The 17,625-nt window shown below is 41.3% G+C and overlaps 1 protein-coding gene across 9 annotated transcripts in view; it reads right to left on the reverse strand.

Moving 5' to 3' along the window:
• rap1gapb (RAP1 GTPase activating protein b) overlaps window positions 1-17,625 on the reverse strand; it is a 61,104-nt gene that overhangs the window by 6,471 nt on the left and 37,008 nt on the right. For 4 of the 9 annotated variants that reach the window (XM_008320934.3, XM_025059855.1, XM_008320931.2 and 1 more), the window contains 14 exons: window positions 10,877-10,924; window positions 10,030-10,068; window positions 9,744-9,929; window positions 8,609-8,712; window positions 6,850-6,928; window positions 6,698-6,751; window positions 6,530-6,613; window positions 6,352-6,452; window positions 5,073-5,202; window positions 3,627-3,782; window positions 3,443-3,514; window positions 3,266-3,352; window positions 2,605-2,748; window positions 394-525 (listed from right to left, as the gene is read on the reverse strand). In XM_008320934.3, coding sequence (XP_008319156.1) covers window positions 394-525; window positions 2,605-2,748; window positions 3,266-3,352; window positions 3,443-3,514; window positions 3,627-3,782; window positions 5,073-5,202; window positions 6,352-6,452; window positions 6,530-6,613; window positions 6,698-6,751; window positions 6,850-6,928; window positions 8,609-8,712; window positions 9,744-9,929; window positions 10,030-10,068; window positions 10,877-10,915 — 1,407 coding nt within the window. In that variant the 5' untranslated portion in view covers window positions 10,916-10,924. Of the gene's footprint in view, window positions 1-393; window positions 526-2,604; window positions 2,749-3,265; window positions 3,353-3,442; window positions 3,515-3,626; window positions 3,783-5,072; window positions 5,203-6,351; window positions 6,453-6,529; window positions 6,614-6,697; window positions 6,752-6,849; window positions 6,929-8,608; window positions 8,713-9,743; window positions 9,930-10,029; window positions 10,069-10,876; window positions 10,925-11,686; window positions 14,550-14,630; window positions 15,199-17,625 lie in introns of those variants that run through there. The other 5 variants (XM_008320935.3, XM_017036757.2, XM_025059857.1 and 2 more) reach the window with 4 other exon arrangements.

Consider the following 17,625-nt stretch of genomic DNA (forward strand, 5'->3'; position numbering starts at 1 on the left):
AAACAATGTCCTTGTTAAGGTTTTAAACCAATATTTAAAATGTCGTTTTATTTTATTACAGCATCTACACCCCAGCAGATGGCATGCTGACTTTTATTGGGAATAATGGATCAAATCTGGCAATAAATGGTTTGATCTGGCCAAAACCTTTGTCAGCAGATTAAATCCCATTAATCATGTTTCTCTGTTGGTCCTGCATCTTGACTTTGTCTTGGCCGCCTGACACTTTGGACTGTTACCTTTTTTGTTGACTTAGCCGTGCTCTGTTTTATTACCCAGTGAAACGAGCTTGGTGAGTCTGCATGTGTATTAGTCATTACAAATACACCAGATCGATCATGTACAGTATGTGTTTGGTAGAGATTCTGTTATGAACCAAAATGCGCTACTTACAATCCCTGGGGTTTTGGGGCTCTCTGCGGGATTGTGGGTAAAGCTGCCACTGTGACTAGTAGAGACTGTGTGTAACTTCTTGTTACTGAGGCCCATGGCATCCATTGACTGGCTTCTGCTGCGGATGACCCGCTACGGGAGAGACGAGGAGATACGGTCAGTGGGTCCACTGATGTGAGAAGGAAATCCAAAACGCCTGCTATTTCACTTTTTCACCAGCAGGTTTTTTTAAAAAAAGTAAATTTCATGTGTTATATTATAAGCCTCTCTGACGTGATGTTTTTATAAAAAACACAATCTGTTACAGCAAAACAGTAAGTGAAAATGAGTCAAAATTCAATTTAATTCAAAATAATATTTAGATTTTTCAGTTACTGTTATGTTTTCCTCATCGTCATACTGTAACATTTAGAAAACACATCTATTTTTAAAACAGAATTTTATGTTGTGCCTTGCTGTGATCTCTCTAGAATCTTCAAGGACTTTGTAAAAAAAAAGAAAAACCAGGTTCTTGGAAGTTCTGGAGTTCACATTTGGAGTTATTGATCAGTGTGACAGTCCAATGAGGACCAAATTGCATTTTATTTGAGAGAGATTAAATGATGTTTTCTCCAAGGACTCTGGTGAAGTGCTTTTACACATCTTGACAGTAACACTGCAGTTTTCAGGTGAATTCCATCCTCACTATGTATTTATAGCTGCGATAAATTCCTATTTGGTTTCATTGATCTGCAGCTGTAATGTGGTCACTGACAGACCACCAGCCCATGAGGAAACACCCTACCCTATCTAGGAGGAAACTGCCATAGGTGCAGTGATTATCTGGGATACTAACATCTAGTCCTGGTACACATACTACTACTATGTAGTGCATTTATTAGTTATTCTTGGCAGAAATCCAAGGTTTAGTCTGTCTTCTCCCAGTCTTCTGCAGTAACTTATGGAGATTTAAACACTTGCCTCCAGGTGCTACTGTCTTGACATTCTGCCCTTAATCAGTCACACTAATGCTCCAGGCATAATTTGAGATGCAAATATCTTCTATCCAGCAGGTCCTATAATTATACCAACTGTGATATTCATTAAAATGACATTTTGGGTTGGATTAAGGAAAAAAAGAAAAAAATGTGTATTATTGGATGATTAACCTTCATTAAGTTACGGTTCACGTTGAGGTTCACGTCAGTGTGAAATGTTGATGTGTTTCTTCTGTAATATTTGTCGACCCATTTTAAAGTTTTTAAACCATCCAAATCTTTTTGGCTCTTTGAATATAAGACGTTCATAATAAAAACAATTTAATGAGAACCTGTGGGGTTTTATCGAGGTCCCATTTCAGTTGCATTTTTAACATATTATGATGGATCTTTTTTTTTTACACAAAGGGGCAGTGCAGGTCAAATTCTAAATCAGTTTTCTCCAAGGGACAGATTCTGTAGATAGTTTTCAGTCAGAGACAGGACACACGGAACAGTGAACAGATTATAACACAGACAGAAAGTGGAACTAATCTACAGACGGAGAGGATGAAAAGGTGGGATTTCATGTGCTGTAGAGTCAAATAAGAGGCACAGAAGGAGGCAATAGGATGGTCTTCATGTAGGAGAAAAAGATCAAATACATTTCTCTGTGTGAAGTCTTAGATCTAGTCAGTTAAAGGCACTCGCTGGGCTGCTGAAAAGTTACACAAGGAACAGACAAATAGCAGGGGAGCGATGTCCACTGGGAAACATGCAGACCGCATCATCAGCGTCCTAATGAAGGGTCATTAAGCCGTTTGTCAGACACACACAATCACAGCTTCTACTGCTGAGCCTCAGTGGCTGAGCTTCAGTCCTCAGAGATCACTGATGGCGCTCTCACTCTCTCAGTCGGAGCAAAGAGCCTTTTATATAAAAATATAACGGCCATCACAGCCACACCATCAGGGGGTCAGATGTGGTCAGAGTGGACGACTGAGGGTAAAACACTGCACCACTGCTCCGTGTTGATGAGGGAACATCTCAGAGCTTTATTTTAGTAACATCTGAATACCCAGAATCCCAGCCAAGACACAGGACAAGGAACAGGGAGGAGGAAGGAAGGGGTGTGCGGACGGGGGTGTGTGTGCGTGGGAGGAGGAGGGAGGGGGGTCGGCACTCGGCACCATTCTTACTAATGCATTTGCGGATTAACAGCCAATGTCTCAGCAGATAAGGAACAAAGCTGTACCTTAAAGGATTCAAAAAAGCCTCCACCTCCTCCGCCACCTCCGTTCTCCAGCTTATCTTCATCTCCACCGAGGCCCATCATGGCCTGGCTGTTGACGTGCAGCTCCTCATATAGAGTCTCCAGAAGAGCAGAACGGGTGCGCTCCTGGCAACAACAACAACAACAACAACAGCAACAACAACAACAACCAGCACAATTAGGTCTGACTGCACAATAATTCACTGCATATGAAGGTGTTTCCGAAAAACGAATGAGACAACATGACAGTCAATAAGAGACAAGGTTTTACTGTAGCAGATAAAAACAGAAAGAATATAAGAACATGTAGATTGGTGGATGGATGGGAGTAGATGGATGGATCAATGGAAGGATGGATCGACAAAGGGTAGATTGAGGAATGGTTTGATGGAATTATAGGAAATAGATGGATGGATGGTTAAATTGGTGGATGGATGAATCGATGAATGAGTGGATATAAAGGAAGAATGACCGTTGGTGAATATTATCCAACAGGGAGGTAAATAAATGCAAGCACAAACACACACACATGAACCCATTCACACTGTAAACACATTTGTCTGTACTGTTGCTACAGTAGTCAGTGCCACAGCCACAAACGCTTGTCACAAGTTTTACACAGAGAGAAAAAAAATCTTCTCACCTCCAGCTTGGCGAACTTCTCAGCCTTGTAACAAGCGTACTCTGCATTGATCAGCTTTGTGAAAAGGAATTCACGGAACTCCGGGCCCTAACAGTGAGAAGGTAACAAAGTGGGAGCAGGTTCATGATGCAGGAGCGTGAAGGGACATTTCCTTCAGGAATTTGTTTGACTGCTGACCTTTTTAAAAATGGCAGGGTCAGGCAGGGCTGGGCCAAAAAAAGGTACATCATCTCTCGCTGTCACTGAAACCTGAGGACGAAGACAGCAGGTTGGCGTGGAGTCAGGGAGTCACACAGAGGGACACGTTTGGACTGTCACAAAGACAAGTCTTTATATAGAACCCACGCTCCTCAGAACGCACCTTGTAGGTGACATTGTCTGTGCAGGCGTTCTCCACCTGCACCACCACGTAGGCGTGCAGGAAGTTGGACTGGATCATGTCAGGAACGAACGGTGTGTTTTCCTCCTGGAACACGATGGCGACGATGTCATTGCCTATGTGTCGTTTCCTCTGCAGCTGTGGATCACAAATGAACAACAGACAGACTTTCCATCAACTGACCTTCATGAAGACAGTTTTCTTCACTGAGCTTTACTGTGAGACAGACTGACTGTGGTCTCTCCTGAAAGGGACAGTACATGAATTATTATTGTAAGTCAAAAAGTTCCAACTGGTTATGTTTTACTTGATAATTCATCTTAGAAAAAAAGCTAATAATAATAATAACCTCAATAAGGTGGACAATTGGACATAGATACATACATGGATGTTGACTTCTGTCTGTTGGTTCAAGTACTTATGTTCAATACATAAATATTAAAAACTACAGAAAAGCACAGATATTTAAACTGTCAAAATACTGCAAACCTGCGGCCAACGTCCTTCAAGGTAAATAGAGGTCATCGAGGACAGAGCGGCCGACATCCAACTACTGCATTAATATGAATTGGCCTGAATTATCAAGCAAAAGAAGCTGCTTCCTGTTTCCCTGAAATATAAATCTTTGTTACCACATCATTACTTTGGTGACATTAAATAAGGAAAAAAAAATACTTGGCCACTTAGTAAAAAACTCTTAAAATAAAAAATAAACAATATGAATTTGGGTGATGCTGCTTTTTGGGTTTAAGGCTGAGTCACACTCTAGCCTCCTGCAGTACAGGTTGATCACCCTTCATCACTCACAGGGAGGTTTATGGATGGTTATGAGCAGCCGTTTCACAGGACCTCGTCACACCTGTTGAGCTGTGGAGTGGAAGCTGCTGCAGCCGCCGTTGGTCGTCCCCGGAGGTGAGCCGCTGTGTGCTCATGGCACGACCGACGGTTTTACGACGCCTACTGTAAATCTTAGTGCTCTGCTCTTTACCGTTCAAATGTTTATTCTGGGATTAACTCCGGTCTGTTCTGTGTTCTTTACAGCGTGCAGTCACTGTACTTTATAGCCTCGACCTCGGAGAACATGCTCGACGAGGGTAATGGAACAGCTGGAACAACATCCTCCAGGATCTGCTGAGTTTTTATGTTATATTATTACTTTAGATTACATAAAACGACTTAAAGGAGGCACATTATGCTGAGTTGACTCTGTCAGGGTTCCAGTACTAATGTTTGCATCTCTGAAGTGTCAGCTTTGGTGTGTGATGACTTCACTCATAGAATCATACTGACTGCAGGGGAACAAAGGGCTTCACTTACAGCCAGTGTTACATGGTATGGATGGATGGATGGATGGATGGATGGATGGATGGATGGATGGATTCATCCAAAAAGATATTCTGGTGGTGAATCAATACAGTGTCCTGGTACCTGTTGTGAGTCTCCCTCTGTATACGGCAGCTTGGTTGACACATGGAACATGATCTCCTTATTATGGAAATGTGTGTAGATAGATTCTGTGCCAGTCTGCCCATGTGTGACATCCAGTCCCCCCCGAAACCTGGAAGAGAAAAGTAGACAGGAGAGAGTTCACCAAAAAGGCAAGAGTATGAGTTAAAAGAAAACCCCCCAAAAACTCCAGGACTTAGAAAAGAGAAACACGAGGAGGAAAATTAAAGTGCTGTCAGAACCAAAGTGTGTGATCTCAGAGCAGCCTGCGTCTTCCTGCTCATCCATCACTGAGCAAATGCCGAGGGCACTTCCTCTGCTCACTCACTCACTCTGAACCTTTGAGGCTGAACCTTTTTTCAGGAAGTCGTTTATAACGGACTCTGATCAGCTGAGGACACAACTGTCTTCTGACAGAATCCTGCTGCACAAAAAATGTTTCTATAAACCTTCAGCTGCAAACCATGGAAACCAGACGTTGTATTCTTCAAGTTTTTTTTTATATTCAGACAACCAGACCTAGTTCTACCTTGATGTGTTTGAATGGTGAGTTCCTGTCTTCCTCAGAGGTTGTCTCGTAAACACATTTGAATATGTTTCAGTTGATTAACAGTATGGAAGAAATGAATCAACATCCCAACATTACCACCTTAAGGGTCATTTTGTTATGTTAAAATAAAGTAAGTCAATCAATGTAATCAGTCTAAAGAGACAGCCATTTCATGTGTGTGACATATATTTTATCTGGGCTGAGCATGCTATGCAGTATTGCAGTGTCTTTCCACCAGGGGGTCGCCTGATACGTCTAGTAATTGATGGAAAAATAAGCACTGATTTTTAACTAATTATCATTAACATAGCATTACAATCGTTTTACAATGATGATTAAAAACACCACACACGATCATAAACAACTGCATTCTTCCACTTTGATGAATATAATCAGGTTTAAATAAAGTGCAGCACATAAAAAATATCTGGGCTGAAGCATTCTGATTGATTATTACACACTAATTACTTAACCTAGACATTCCTTTTATTTTCTCAAAACACTAAAGCCCATTTCCTCCTGGGTAAAGTAGATCTCATTATACAATGTGAGTGGACTCGTAAATAAATTAAATATAATTTAAAAATTTGAGCCGAAACTCATCTTAGCATCAAGGTGCAGAAAATCAAAAAGCCGCTGAACCACAGGTGTGAAATCCAATGTGACAGTTCAAAGAAATACAATTGAAAAAAAAAAAAAAAGAGTCCAAACCCTTTAAAGTCGTGGAGCTCAATCTTGTGGCCCAGAATCTCCAGGAATTCCACAAAGGCTGGACTTTCCTCCATGTTTCCAAAGAGCTCCTCCTCTGTCGTCTGAAGATTAGTTTGAACGACACTTGTTATTAAAGAAGGAAAAAAACCTCTGAGTTCCATCTGTAAAAGTCACTCACCTGACCAAACTTTTGATAAATAACTCCAAACTTAAAGTTGTTGTTTATGACATGTTCATCAAAGGCGATGATGAGCCTGGATGCCTGAGGCGGCGAAGAAAAAACAAAGTATTTACATGTGTCTTGTTGGTGTTGTAGTAAATCTGGTAATGCTGTAGTTTTCACTACCTTTGGGTAAAGGACTGGGTAAAACCTGTCCACGTTGACTTCTTCACACACAAGCTAGAGGTGAAAAGAAATATAAATTCAGTGCATTCAGTTTTACTTTTTTTAAAATATGTCAACAGTTCAAGAACATATGGCTGATGACAGCTGCCTACCTTGGCCATCTGGACCACATTAGGGAACTCAGTAAGGCAGGAAATAGGAATGATGTCATGGTAGGTTTTTATTTTTGTGCTGAAAAAGCAAAGTTTAAAAAGTCAATTTTTTGTCCTCTCCAAAAAAAAAAGTTTTCAAAACCCGGGAGAATAATGTCCTCGACACATGGTGTTCTCGGACCAAATGGTTACAGTGATGACTGCAAATGTGACACAAATGACTCTTCTGCTCTATGACAAACAACACTGAGAAGGTGACATGTTTACTGGCCCTGTGATTGGCTTTTCTCTGCTCTGACTCAACTGTGATTGGATGCAGTTTCACCTCAGACTGAAGGTGCTGATTGGAAAAAACATCCAGACTGAAATGGTCTCTCTCAGTGATTCCCAACCACCATGAGAGATCATCAAGTGTGCCCAAGAAAAGTACATCATTTAAATTAATAGATTTGAAAATTATTATTTAGTCACTGAAAATATTTTGTCTTTGTTCATGGCAAGTAGTAAAATTAAATACTCTTCCACTGGGTGGCAGCAGATTGCTATGTAAACTAGGAATTAAAAAAAAAAGATCTTCTTGTGTCTTTCTTTAATTCCTGTTGGTATATCAGTGTTCTGTTTGACTAAACAGGACCAGGTTTCACACCGAGCAAGTAAAGTGTGGGTAAATGGAAACTAGACACTAGAAAGTTCCTTATCTTTCTGGTAAGGGAGGTAGCTAACCACATCCTTTGTTTTGTTAGTGTCTTTTGTGCTAATAAACAAAAATAGTTTTCATTTAAACTACAAAATTACGACGATGGATGTAGAACTTCCCTAGATACTTCAAACATGGACTGGGGGTCCAACAGTGGCTCTGAACAAGGGCAGACTCTCGTGTGGGAGTTACTCTGCGACACATTCACCTCGTCATCCATGCAGTCGTATTATAACACACAAAAACCAGACTCTCCGCTGTTCACATTAACACACAGGTGATGTGAGCCATTGTGTTCCGCCTCACTGGTTCTGTCTGTCTACAGAGAGTACCAAGGAAGAGAGGATTTATGTTAATCAGTCAGTCGGGGAAAAGCTGCCAAAATTCTCTGAAGTGGAAACCCATTATAGTGGAATTTTAAAGTGTCTGTTTGCATTTGTTGAGATGAATCTTTTTCCAGTGATGCAGAAACAGCATTTAGCTGTGGTCTGATTGTGTTAAAAGGACCTTTAAAACTGTCCTATTATAGAGTTGGACCTTAGACCATGGACATTAATTTGCCAACATTCAGATGTTGGCAAATTAATGTTCAGTTTAGTTTGAACAAATACTGTATATTATAGTATTATTTAGACAATAGTGACCATAAATGTTTGCATATTATTGTATAAAAAGCTACTAAAACACATCCACGTTGCTATAGAGCAGTACAACCTGGCTCAGAATATTTTCACAGTGACAACATATGATGACTGGGAGAAGTCGTTCTTCAGCAGAGACAAAAAAAAATTCAACACAAAGCTGTCGATTCATGTGTGAAAATAACTTATAAGGATTGGTTCTGTTTGAGAGCGCCCTGGATTTCACAGTGATTTGAAGCCAAGCTTGAGTCATATACAGAAAAGGAGAAACAATAAAAAGGCAAAGGAGCATAAAGCAAATAATAATTGGAAAGGATATTACAAAGGAGGAGGGTTGTGACAAACACAGGGGAGGACAGAGAGTGGAGAAGCACAAGTGGGAGAGAAAAGAGGTCAAAGATAAAATAAAAGAGAATGTTACCGAAGCATCAGGCACAGATGCTCTTGATCCCCGATGACATCGTATTTCATAGAGAAGACTAAGTGGCCCAGGGCAGCATCCATGGTGTAATAATTAAAGTGTTCCTGGACAGAGATAAGAGAGAAAATGCTTTTATTGAATGACACAAACTCACACACTGTAACGAATCAAACCACAGAAGATATACTGTTGTTGTCAATATTGTGACTAAAGCACACTAACACCCGACAGCTTCGCTAGATTTAATGAAAACCGTTCATTGTCTAAAACAAATGATTCAGTTAGTAAAAATTAAAGATGCAGATTTGTATCCTGGAAATATAATGTGTGGAATCCCACAAGGCTCTGTACTCCAACCAGAGACTTTCATTCTTTATGGAAATATATTCAATGTAACAGATGAAGTCGGTTTCTAGATGATGCTAATGTGGTTCAGACAGACACTTTTAAGAAACACAATCCAAGGGGAAATTACAGTTTAAACAGTCACTTGTCACGAGATGAATGTAAAACTGAAGTAGTTAAAAGTACTGAGGAGGGAATGTAAAAAACCCTCAATACATTTGAAACTGAAAATATATTGAAGAACATTTCTGTTTTATAACTAAACAAAAACTAGTTGTTTAGATAATTAAATCATTGGAAAATAGCGACAGCGATGTTATAAATATATTCAGGAGTGGCTGGATTTTTCAGGCTTCCTACCAAGGCAGCTTGCCTTTAAACCCACGAACTACAAACGTAGCATGGAAAAGCGATGACTCAGTCCGTTCCACATTTACTGTCTATGCATCAAACATAAGAACAATTGATTCTGTTACATAAGGCATCGACGCTCAGTGACTGCTGCTGTATGATACATGCTCTTTGTGCACAGAATATAAAACAGGTCTGCCAGCTGCGTTCTGGTACAGTTGTAAAAAATATATCTAAAATATAAATAAAGGTAAATAAACACTCCCAGTAATCAAAATATAAAGGTTTATCAACAGAGAGTTAATCAGCATGTTTATCCAGCAGCTGAAATAAAACCATATGTTGCTTGAAAAACAGGTGGCTATAAATGTGTTCAAGCTGTACTTTCCAGAAATAATAGTCTAAAAATCTCTTGTTTAGTTTTGGTAACGAGCCTCACCTTGCCCACAAAGGTCTTCCTGTAGGTCTTGGCAGTGTTGTTTGTCTCCAGTTTGATTTGGGTGGTAGGGCAGGGGGGCTGATCAGTATCTGGGGGGTCTTTAGGCTCATGATTGGTTCCCTCGATCCAGTACCCACCAAACTGAGGCAGCAGGATGAGTGGGAAGGGGCTGCAGCGACCCAGAACCTGCCGGTCCAGTTGACCAGTGTTAATGTTTGACACCTCCATCAAAATGAGTTGTTTTTTTAACTTCTATAAACTGCATGGACTTTGTGTTAGTCTTTACCTCATGAACGCTGGGGTAAGGGATGTAGTCCTCCTCTGTCTGCAGGGAGGAAATGAACAACCGGTCAAAGTCAGTGGTGACACAACAATATTCAGATTAAACATAATTCTTAAATTATCAAGCGAGTTATTTTGGTTAAAATCATAATACAACATTTTTAACAATTTTGTATCTTTTCCACAGCCGCATTCTAGCACTCAACAAGTGGGGCGGGGGTTAAACCGTGGGCCATTCACCAGTCCATCACAGGGCCATACTGTACATACTCTATTCATGCTTATTTTTGCTCAAACTAACTGTAAATAGGAACCAACAACCACAAATGGGGAACATGCAAACTGATTCAGCGATCAAACTGGTAACCTTTTTTCTGTAAGGCAAAAGTACTAACCACTGTTCACCGTGCAGTCTAATAGTATATTTTATTATTATTATCATTTTATTAAGACCTTATTTTATGACAAAGATAAACTCCTGCTTTCACATATTGAACCTAATATAGTTTGGAATGTCGACATCCAGCAGCCTGTCTTTCTTCAAACCCTCAACGGATTCGTTGATGTTTTAGCGTCCTTATGTTTGTGATTTCAATCGACTGTTTAGCTCCTCTAGAATTACGCCCAGACCTGATACCGAGGCGTTCCATTTAGATTGTAAATGCATTAGCGTGTAGCAGACAGAAGAGGATCTTTGCAGCCATATAGTTCCTATCAAATTCCCATCCCAGTAGGTGCGATCCTCGGTGGCTGTCTGGAGGCTGATAAGCTAAGGTTTCTACATTTTCTATTATGGATGATTCACCAGACTGTGGTTTATGGACGAGACCAAATGCAGACTTTAGACTCACTTTAAGGGGAGGAGGCAGGGGGCATCTCTGCTCATCCATTCTGGAACTCTGTGAGGAAAAGAGAAAGTCACACGATCACGATCTGATCGTTGGACGAAGTGCGATATCTGCTGAACAACAAACAATCACACAGAACGTTCTGGGTTTGTCAGGCGGCGTAGTATTCTCCCGAGCTGTAGAAAAGAGGAATAATCTCCTGTAATGATAGGACATGTTTACATAAGACGAGCTCCATCAGCAGATGGGAAGCAGAATGAGGAAGTAAGGATAAGAGAAAGACTGCAGCGCAACAAAGCAGATCAGTAGAAGCCTATTAGAACATCAAAAGGGTGATTAAAGCCATGCTACAGAAATCATTTAACTATTTTTCTGCTAATTCTGTCGACTTCTTAAATACCAACTATTCAAAAGAGGTGATTTAAAGATTGGTCAAATTTCAGAGGAAGTTTTTAAGGTTAACAAAAACATCCTCGTTATTTTTCTGCAGCTCTTCGATTCTCTTTGTTGAATTGTCTTATATCATTTGCAACGCTTTCTTCTGGGATTTTGAAACGCATAAGAACAAATACAGAAAATAAAATTTTTTTTTTCACTTTCATGTTAGCATCAGTTGATTAACAACATATTTTTAAACTGCACAAATGCCGGCTGCTGCCCATATAACCGACGACACAGCTGAGTCCAGCCGACCACTTCAATGGTTACTTATGTACTACGGCTGACAGGTCTGTGTGTGTTAGTGGAAAGCCCTGCATTTAGGCACATTTTTCTATTATGGTTTTATCATTGTTTCAAAAGTCCAGTACTCACTGGCTCTGAATGCACATCCAGCACTCTGCCAATGAGAGGATTTGGGCGGGCCTAAGACCTCAGCACTCACATGAACCGGAACAAAAAAAAAATAGAGAAAAAGGTGCATTTAACAGAACTAAAGGTTTTTGTTAGCACAACAAAGACGTTATTGTTCACATTTATACTTTTTGCCATTCACTTAAAGTTTGGAATATCACTCGAACGCAATCACATTACTTATGCCAGCAAATCAACTTTAAAGTTTCTTATTTTCCACAGTACACATTTGTTCATACAGTATAACTTTCTAAATAAAAAAATCAGGAATTTATGCTTGGTCATGTGATTGACTGTAATTAGTTGCAAGCAATTTTACGATTAATCACATTAAAAGTAATCAATCATTGTCCATCACTAATACATCATCACAGTGAGGGTATTGAGAAAACAAAAATAAAGCTTGTGACCCACAATCTGGTCACCAAATTTAGAGCTAAAGCACAGAACATAGAAGAAGTTTAAAAGGTGGAATCTTCACACATGATTTTCAAATTGACCCACGTGGCATGAAGTCTGAATAAAGAGTGTACAACTCATTCACACCCAAAGGAGAGGGGGTTTGTTTGATGTGAATGTGTCTCGTGAGTTTTTTCTTGTGAAAAGCACCTTTTACAAAGGACTCGAGGAAAAAAAAAAACAAATATAAAGAACCAGAACATTTCCCACATCTGATGATGCAGAGAATACCAGCATCAGTGAAGAGCAAACAGAAAGTCTCTGTTCAGCACTTTCAGAATCATATGGTTGTAGAGGCAGCCTCGGGGAGTCACTGCTGCAGATGAAAGAACTGACGGTCGACGAGCAGAAAACACACACAGTAGTGTTGTAGTGACACAAATATTACAATATCACAGCAAGCAGATAAACATTAGTTCATGGCAAGAAGAGTAAATGTTTTAATTCAAAAGTGAAAAAGCGAGGCATTCAGGGGACGACGTTTAATTTAGTCTGATTAGGAAAAATGAACAGGTCGGCAGGAAGTCTACTCAGGAGAACGTTTACTGTACCTGCATCCTCTCAATCATGGCAAACAGGTCGGACGTCTGGGGGAGAGAGTTGATCCAAAAAAGAGAGACACAGTTGTCAAAATGTGTTGCCGTGCTCTTCCTCCTCCACTAATTTCCTCTGCTCACTCTGCCTGCACTCCCTGACGCCTCGGCCAACTCACTTGATATCCCTCTCACTGCTGCCTCACTCAGCAGCAGGAGAGTCGTTCCACCACACTGACAAAAACACTGTCAACAAGTAACTCCGCAGGGAAAATGAGCCTCCAGCCCCATGGTGCTTCAGTCTGTTGCTACAGCCAACAGCTCATCTGACTGTGGAGCAGCAGGTGAATTACAGCCGTCTCTTAGGTGTGTGTGGGACAGGGTGGACAGTATGCAGTATGGAGACATTTTTATTTAGCCACTGTCTGATCGACAGATCATTTGACTTCTGTGTTCTAACCTTCACTGATGGCTCATGACATGAGAAAATCCAGAAAATCTTTTTTTTTTTCTTGAACGCCTACTGTTTCTTTCTTCACCAACAACATTTGTCAATGCTTTTTGCCCTGAATTGATTTCAAAGCGACATCTGTTAGGCAGTCATTTCTGGGATAAGCTGTGTCTGGAAGGACACATCTGTAGGAGCCTTTGAAATGAGGCTGCCGCCTGTGTTTTGGTTCAGTGAGTGGAGTCGAGTAGCCCACCAAGTGGGACAGCGTCTGAACTGAGGGTACGGAAACACTTCAGTTTTTTTTTGACTGTGAACGCACACAAGCTGCTCCTTTCATCAGTAAACTTTGGAAGTAATGACGGAACGTCAGCCTGGGCCTCAGGTTTAACTCTTCTCAGTCCCAGCACTGCTTCTCTGCTGCCTTCGTTAGCATCCTCTGTTAGCAGGGTACAAAATGCTGCAGATGTCAACAGGAGGACAAGAATGATTCTGTCTTTTATATCGAGCCAAGGTTTTTGTCTCCTGTGACGTTTTTAACTCTTGATATAGTTCGTGTCATGTGACATATTATAAGGATGGACAAAGTTTAAAATAGAATGACGAGTCAATGCTAATTGCTTTAAATGCTACTGTTTTGTGTCAGATATACTCTTGGTGAATAGTACTCTGATTACATCCTACCAAAATGTGATACTCCAAACAAAAATACACAGAGGAAATGAGCAGTGGTACAGTCTCATGGTGCAACAACACATTACTGTAAGATAACTGAATGTAAATGGACGGCGGTGTCCAGCGGGTGTTCCACCTGACAGCCTACAGTCACAGAGGGTCACTGCTCCAAACTCCAAACACAGGCAGTCGTAAACGTGCATCGTGCACACACACTATAGCACACTTGTTAACCCGCACCTACACATGACACTCCTCATAAAAGGTAGGCTCAGATACACACACACACACACACACACACACACACACACACCTGACTGTGACCTAATAAAACCCAAGGTGCAGCCTTGGTCTCATGTTGAATGAGAAAATAACCCGTGCCATGTTCCAAAACAAACAGGAACAACTTTGCCCTTTTCCACACGCACACACACACACACACACGCACACACACAAACCACAGAGACATCTGGGCTGAGAATCAAAATAAAACTGACAATATGATTTGTTTTTAAATACAACAGAATGTGAACACATGCTTTTCAAGGAACAAACAGTCAGTTGTTACTTTTCAAAATAAAACAGACTGAGACTCATACACTGAGCCACTGTGCATCACATCAGACGTAACTACTACTACAACTACTGTACTGTACTGTACTGTACTGTACTGTACTGTAGTGTACTGTACTGTACAGAGCTGCCCTGCCGAACCAAACAGCAACTACAACTTGAGTGACTGTTCACAGCCTCACCACAAGAAAGTAAAAAAAAAAAAGAATATACTCACGTCGCTGAAGCACCGTCTCTTGAGGTAAGGCCTACTGGGCGGACTGCCGAGTCCATCCAATAACACATTCTTAGCTATCCTGAGCTCAGTCATCACTGCACAAAACCCAACGCTGGGCAGACTGACCAGAGTGAAAGCGCTAATGTCGGAGTCAGCCACTAGGTGAGAAGTGACTCAGTCACTCAGGTGGTAAAAAACGCTGAGAGGCGTCCAACCAAATCCATGCACGAGAGAGAGAACCTGTGTGTGTGTGTGTGTGTGTGTGTGTGAGAGAGATAAATGCACTGCTGGAGTGTGAGAATATTATTGGCCTTCCTTCCTCTTTTAATGCCCCGTCCACTCTACAGTACCCTCCCATGGACACACACAGCTGTAGGAAGTAGGAGAGAGGGAGGAACAGACGACTGGACCCTCCCTGCGTCTGTTCTGCCCAACAATTTTCTCTATTTCAATGCAACGGCCACACACTCTCACACACACACACACATTGACAAAAAGGGGAGAAATGACACGAGGCGTGAGAAGATTTTCTGTTCCTCTTATTCTGAAATCTTACATTTCACAGGCCCGCAGCTGTGAACCCCCCTCACCCCACCCCCGAGCTTCCATCCATTAAAAATCAAACCAGATCACTGCACACATTCAGTCTCTGATGATCAATTATAATCTGTGAGTGTGCAGAAACTATAAAGTATGCTTTCCATCACATGGTGAAAAGTGGGTTAATTGTACTTGCAGTACTCTTATGGACTGTGTACACAGCTTATCCACCTACAGTCTATTACTGCTTCATAAATCTAATTGATTTTATGGTACATGTCAGATATATTTATCATCCTTCAGCCTTTTCCACAGAAACGTGGCTGGAGGATCAGCTTCTCAGTACGACAGCTACAGGAAGGATAGTGTTTTCTTAACTAAATGGGGGGGGGGGGGGGCAACCGTGCAACCTGTGGCTTCTGGGTCACAAGTGGACCTTTGACCTTTTTGCACGGGCCATGTGTGAGGTTTCACGTCATGTTGTCATGTGGACCAAATCTGTGACCTTGTTTTCCAAACTGACCAAACAGTCATGGCTCTTAAATCCAATTCTGAGAGTGCTGTGCACGGGCTGCGGACTCCGACTGTTAAAGGACCGTCATTAAACTGAATACTAACACTGAAAACTTCATACGCAGTATTACTGTCGTCATCAAAACATGCTGATTGGGGAATATGTTAATTGTTCACTGGAAATTGGTTCCATAGTGTAGCAGTTATCACACTTGCCTTACATGCAGAAGGTCGTGGGTTTGAGCCCCAGCGGAACCACATACTTAATGGAGCCTCCTGTTACAGCCTGTGTGGGCTGCAAAGATTCACACTGTGAATTTCCACCAGGACTTTTATTATTATTATTATTATTAATCATAATAATGCATGGTTTTATATTCTAACTATGGTTTTCCTTTCCTTCGTTGTTCAATAATGAGGCATTTGGTGAAGAGAAAAATGAAATAAGAGGATGTGAAACAGAATCAGTCAGAAAACGACAGTGTGTAGGTTCTTCCTCTGCAGGAGATACTGTACAGTATGTGAGACAGAGAGGCAGTGCAGCTCACTACATGAGCCTCAGCCTGACGGATGGCTGGTCCAGATGCAGCACCTCCAGGAATCATCTGTGTGTAGTCGAGCACAGAAAGTGTTTGTCATGACAGGAGGAGGAGACAGAGGAGGAGAGGGGAGATTAAAGGTGGGGAGGAGCTGTGCTGTAGTAAGAGAGGAGCCGTCACTTTACTGGAGTCTTTTTTCCTCCATTTATTCCCTCAGATATCATCAAACAGCAGAGGAGAACGTTGGAGGCCGTCATCAGGAGATCAGCACAAAGTGCAGCAACGATCTTTAGGATTTGTTCAAGTGAAATCAATGGAAAGTACACACTGGTAGCAGCACATACTGTACATCCATGTACCATTGGTGCAGGGCTCATATATATATATATATATATATTTATTTATTTATAGATATATGTATATATATACATGTGGGATGTCCAACTTAAAATCACATTTGAAAGCGGCCGTGGTTGGACTTCATAAAATCACTTTTTTGCTCATTTGCCTGCAGTGTGACCAAAGGTAAAAAAAAAGCTCCATATTGATAAAATATTAAAACAAAATCTTCTTTGTGCATGGTTTGATAAAAATACTGTAAAACTGTGTCTAAGATCTTAATCAGTGTTGTTCTTCAGACTGTGAGCACCACATTGTCCAGTACTCACTGACTGTGTGGGCGGATCATCTCCACTCAAGCTGTTGGAAAATCTCGACCCCCCGTTGTATAGCGCCCTGTACTGGTGACAACAGCATGTGCTGTCATCTACTGGGACAATATGTACTGAGGCAGCCCGGTCCAGTATGAACCAGTGACATCACCACTGGTTGTATGTTTGGTGTTCAAAGTGGACACAGGCCACGTCTTCACGCGGGTCAGGCTTTTGGTCCGCACATGTTTGGCCTCCTGGCCCTGAAGACAGCGTGGAGCCTCAGTGGTTACTGTGACATCACTGTTTGAATGCTGGAGGGTTTCAATATCTGCAATCTTCTGTTACTGAGCTGATTACAAACAACTGCCCTGTGTGTGTGTGTGTGTGTGTGTGTGCCCGGTTGTAAACAGATGGTGAGAGTCCATTAATTAAAGAGTGACGAACAATCAGTCCATTCACTCTTTGACTCTGTCTGGAGACACACTACGGTCTCAAACGTTTATGTTCAGAGAAGGTCTGGCCTCATTACTTCATGCAGTTCTTTTCGTTCAGATGTGGCCTCATTACTTCATGCAGTTCTTTTACGTTGCATTATTGACCAGACCAAATCCATGGACAGAGACCTGTCTGACCTTCCTGTGGACACTGGGACTAGGGAGACACTTGATAAAGACTGACCTATAATATGACTGGTCTGATCCTTTGACTTCTGACATCTGGTCTCGACCAATGACTCAGTCAATGAGTTGG

Source organism: Cynoglossus semilaevis, chromosome 11, assembly GCF_000523025.1.
Source record: "Cynoglossus semilaevis isolate Cse_v1.0 chromosome 11, Cse_v1.0, whole genome shotgun sequence".
Taxonomy (NCBI): Eukaryota; Metazoa; Chordata; class Actinopteri; order Pleuronectiformes; family Cynoglossidae; genus Cynoglossus; species Cynoglossus semilaevis.